The sequence below is a fragment of the Dipodomys ordii genome, unplaced genomic scaffold (genome assembly GCF_000151885.1).
Source record: "Dipodomys ordii isolate 6190 unplaced genomic scaffold, Dord_2.0 Scaffold50, whole genome shotgun sequence".
Lineage (NCBI taxonomy): Eukaryota > Metazoa > Chordata > Mammalia > Rodentia > Heteromyidae > Dipodomys > Dipodomys ordii.
The window spans coordinates 2,146,383-2,151,512 of record NW_012267266.1 but is presented as its reverse complement, the minus strand read 5'-3'; the positions used below and the strand labels follow the sequence as shown (position 1 = coordinate 2,151,512).

Here is a 5,130-nt window from a genome sequence, read left to right as displayed (position 1 = left end):
AAAAGCCGGAAGTGGCGCTGTGGCTCAAGTGGTAGAGCGCTAGCCTTGAGCTGAAGAGCTGAGGGACAGCGCCCAGGCCCAGAGTTCAGGCCCCACGATCGGACCCCCCCCCCAAAAAAAAGAGTCTCATGGGAACATTTCTGCACAAGCTGGCTTTGAACCATGATCCTCAGATCTCAGCCTCCTGAGTAGCTAGGATGACAGGACTGCAAGCTTTACTTTTTAATAGTGTGTTTCTATATGTTGTGTTCTTTGCTCTCGATTATCATGTAGCTTTAAATAACCTTTAAAATAAGAAGTTTGAGACCACTGTTTTGTGTTTGTGCTAGTCCTGGGAGTTGAACTCAAGGCCTGGGTGTTAGCCTTGAATCTTTTGCTCAAGACTAACATTCTTCCACTTGACCACAGCTTCACTTTGATTTTTTGGAAGTTTATTGAAGATGAGTTTCACAGGCTTTCCTATCTGGGCTGGCTTGGAACTGCAGTCTCACATCTCAGCCTCTTGAGTAGCTAGAATTACATGGATGAGCCACCAGTGCCCAGATGTTTAAGACCACTCTTAAATTTCATTATTTCTCTCTTTTTCTCTTCCCCATTCCCCCTTTCCTTCTCCTGTCCCTCCTCTTCTTTTCCTCTTCTTCCCTCTCCTTCTTTGTAATGCTTAGAATTGAACCCATGACTACATGCTAGGCAAGCTCTTCCCATTGAGTTACACTCCAGCCCTTACTGGTATGTAACTCAATTACATACACTTGCCTAGCATACTTGAAGTTTCAGGTACCACCTTCAGTCTGACAAAAGAAAAGTATTACTTCTTGATGGAGAATGGTAATGAAAATCATATCTGCTCTTCCCTTTATATTAATTTGCATTTTCTTGTGCATGCATCAATTAGCTACACAGAAGACTAAAGTAAAACTAAACATTTGAAGTAGTAGAAAAGATTAATTACAAAAATAATTCTGCAAAATTTAGCAATAGTAAGAAAATCCATTGCCTGCTTAAAAATATTTTTACTACACAAAACTTTTAAAGAAACCTTTCCCCGGGAATTTTACCATCAAAATAACCTTATAAAATAATTTCAAAGTGTATAATCTATCCATATGCTCATTCAATAGTTTTCAATAATGTATAGTACATAGTAAAAGTATAAACATTTAAAATATAAATGTGTTTCCAAAGAGGATTACACACAGTAATTACTTCTGAAAGTTGAAAAGACATTGAAGTAAATGACACACCATAAAATTACAACTATTTACATATCTGGAGCATGTAGAATTCTACCAAAAAGTTGATATGAAGTAGAAAAAAATAAAACCTAGTGATTTAATACTTACAGAAATTTTAAGGTGGCTCTGTGGTGCAATGGATAGTGCATTGGACTTCTAGTGATAAGAAATTTCATTCTACTTTTTAAAAAATAAATGCAATTTTAAAAATAGAAAAATCTAAAATCATGATGAGAAGAGAAGCATGTTTTCATCATCGATAATCAAATACTGCATATCTTCTGGGGTGCTGTGGCTTACAGGGGTTAAGAACTAGCTACTCAGAAACTGAGGCAGGAGAATCGCTTGATCCCAAGCATCCCAGCCCAACCTGACCGATCCGTCTCTGTGAGACCCCCATCTCAAAAAACAAAGGGGGAAATTTCAGTCAAGGTTCTCAGTTGGTGTAGTAACCATTTAGGACTGTGAGTGCCGCTGTTCACCAACTCTAAGAAAAGCAGAGCTACACCAGGATTTCCAGCTCTGCAACTACACAAAGCCCCGCATTTCTGACAAACTGGCACTTGGGCTGCAACAAAACCTCTTAACTTGGGGACACTCTGGCTCTCATCTAGGAAAAAGAAGATCGTCAGACTTTACAGGAGGAAAAGAAGACCCTGACGAACCAAATGCACAAAGAGCATTCTGAAAAAATTCCGTAGCAAAGCAACAATGGCTGCGCCAACGGAACGTCAGTATTGCAGAAGACTGACCCTCTTATGCGCGCTCCTGGGGACGCTGTGGGAGGCCAGGGCCAGTCAAATCCGCTACTCGGTGCCGGAAGAGAGAGAAAAGGGCTACATCGTGGGGAACATCTCCAAGGACCTGGGACTGGAGCCCCGGGAGCTGGCGCAGCGCGGAGTCCGCATCGTCTCCAGAGGTAGGACGCAGCTTTTCTCTCTCAACCCGCGGAGCGGCAGCTTGGTCACCGCGGGCAGGATCGACAGGGAGGAGCTCTGCGCCCAGAGCCCCCGGTGTCTCGTAACCTTTAAAGTCCTGGTTGAGGACAGAGTGAAACTTTACGGAATAGAGGTAGAAGTAACTGATATCAACGACAATGCTCCAAAATTTGAGGCCGAAAACCTGGAAGTGAAAATTAGTGAAATCGCCGCTCCTGGCGCGCGCTATCCACTCCCAGAAGCTGCTGACGCGGATGTGGGCGTGAACTCCCTGCAGAGCTACCAGCTCAGCCCCAACCACCACTTCTCTCTGGATGTGCAAACCGGAGACGACGGAACCTTAAACCCAGAGCTGGTGCTGGAGCGAGCCCTGGACAGAGAGGAAGAGGCCATTCACCACCTGGTCCTCACCGCCTCCGATGGCGGCGACCCTCGCCGCTCCAGCACAGTGCGCATCCAGGTGACAGTGTTGGATACAAACGACAATGCCCCGGTTTTTGCTCAGCCCATGTACCGAGTCAAAGTCCTTGAGAATGTGCCCCCGGGCACCCTGCTGCTTACAGTTAGAGCTAGTGACCCGGATGAGGGAGCCAATGGAAAAGTGGTGTATAAATTCCGCAAAGTTAATGAAAAACAATCTCCCTTATTCCATCTTGATGAAGATACTGGGGAAATCTTTGTAGCAAAACCTCTAGATTATGAAGAATGTTCTTCATATGAAATGGAAATGCAGGCCGAAGATGGTGGAGGATTGAAGGGGAGAACCAAAGTGCTAATTATGGTGGAAGATGTCAATGACAACAGACCGGAAGTGACCATTACCTCTCTATTTAGCCCAGTAAGAGAAGATGCTCCTCCAGGAACAGTACTCATTCTTTTCAATGCGCATGACCAAGACTCAGGGAAGAATGGTCAAGTTGTCTGTTCTATTCAGGAAAATCCATCTTTTAAATTAGAAAATTCAGGAGACGATTATTATAGATTGTTGACAACCCAAAACCTTGATCGAGAAATGGCATCTGAATATAACATTACAGTGACTGCAACAGACAGAGGAACCCCATCCCTATCCACAGAAGTTCATGTTACCCTGTATGTGACTGACATCAACGATAATCCTCCTACCTTCTCTCAAGCCTCCTACTCAGTCTACCTCCCAGAAAACAACCCCAGAGGCACCTCCATCTTCTCTGTGACTGCCCATGACCTGGATGACAATGAGAATGCTAAGATTACTTACTCCTTGGTGGAGGACACCATCCAGGGGGCACCACTATCCTCATATATCTCCATCAACTCTGACACTGGTGCACTCTATGCATTGCAGTCTTTTGACTATGAGCAGTTTCAACATCTGCAAATGCAGGTGAAGGCACATGATAATGGGAACCCACCACTCAACAGCAATGTGTCCCTGAATCTCTTCCTGCTGGATCAGAATGACAACACTCCCAAGATCCTGTACCCGGCCCTCCCTACAGATGGCTCTACTGGAGTGGAGCTAGCACCCCGATCTGCAGAGCCTGGTTATCTGGTGACCAAGGTGGTGGCAGTAGACAGGGACTCAGGACAGAATGCCTGGCTGTCCTACCGCCTGCTCAAGGCCAGTGAGCCAGGACTCTTCATGGTGGGGCTACACACAGGTGAGGTGCGCACAGCAAGGGCCTTTCTGGACAGAGATGTGCTCAAGCAGAGCCTGGTGGTGTCTGTGCAGGACCATGGTCAGCCCCCTCTCTCAGCCACTGTCACGCTCACCATCGCAGTGGCTGACAGCATCCCTGATGTCTTGGCAGACTTGGGCAGTATCAAGACTCCTGATGACCTGGAGGACTCTGATCTTACACTCTACCTGGTAGTGGCAGTAGCTGTGGTCTCCTGTGTCTTCTTGGCCTTTGTTCTTGTGCTGCTGATGCTCAGGATACGTCGCTGGCACGCCTCAAGTATGCTGCAGACTACAAATGGCAGGTTGACTGGTGTGCCTGCCTCACACTTTGTGGGTGTGGATGGGGTGCAAGCTTTCCTGCAGACATATTCCCAGGAGTTTTCTCTCACAGCTGACTCTGGAAAGAGCCACCTAATCTTCCCTCAGCCCAACTATGCAGACATGCTCATCAGCCAGGAAAGTTGTGAGAAAAGTGAGCCTCTGGGTGATTCAGTTGACTCCAGGTTTCCTATTGAAGACACTCCTTTGGTTCCTGTGAGTTCTATTTTTTCTTTCTGTTTATGACAATTATCAAGTATTCCTACTTTAAGATAGCATTAATTGATGATAATAATAGCAGCAATAATAATTATATATTTCCAACCATTTTTCTCTCTTTTGGCAGTATTGGGGCTTAAATTCAGGGCTTTAGGCTTGATCAGCAGGCATTCATACTCCTGAGACAAGCACCCAGCCCTAATTTTTGCTTCATTTTTTTAGATAAGACCTTAATTCCTGCCCAGATGCATGCCTGTGTGTGATTCATCTATGTTAGGTGTCCCAGTACTCACAATAATAAGTGTGAGCCATCAAAGTTTTCACTTAGCCTAATCTTCACCCCAACACCTAAAAGAGGGCATTTTAGTTAGTCTGGTAAAATTGCTTTCTCATAATTAACATAGTCATCCTGGAACAGTTCTCATCATCATGCTTGAATGGGGAATTTGGATTGGGTTACTTGATTACAGTGGTTTACTACTAACTTCCCAATTGGATTTTTCTTCCTGAAGTTTATTGAGTATTGCTTTTCCCATTCTTCTATTTCTATGACAAGCAAACATTCCACTAAGATGGTGCTTTCCAGAGCACAAATTTATAGACATTGTTTGTATTTGAAGATCTTTTATGGGCTGGGAAGGTGGCTTAGTGGTAGAGTGCTTGCCTTGCATGCATGAGGCCCTGGGTTCGATACCTCAGCACCACATAAGCAAAAAAGAAAAAAGCTGGAAGTGGTGCTGTGGCTCAAGTGGTAGAG

At 44.9% G+C, this 5,130-nt stretch overlaps 1 protein-coding gene across 1 annotated transcript; it reads left to right on the top strand.

The window, feature by feature from the left end:
* Positions 1–1,946: 1,946 nt before the first annotated feature.
* Positions 1,947–4,400, top strand: LOC105988608 (protocadherin gamma-A9-like). The gene has a single exon (XM_013020279.1). It carries the CDS (start codon positions 1,947–1,949, stop codon positions 4,398–4,400), a length of 2,454 nt encoding a protein of 817 aa, XP_012875733.1.
* The last annotated feature ends 730 nt before the right edge of the window (positions 4,401–5,130 follow it).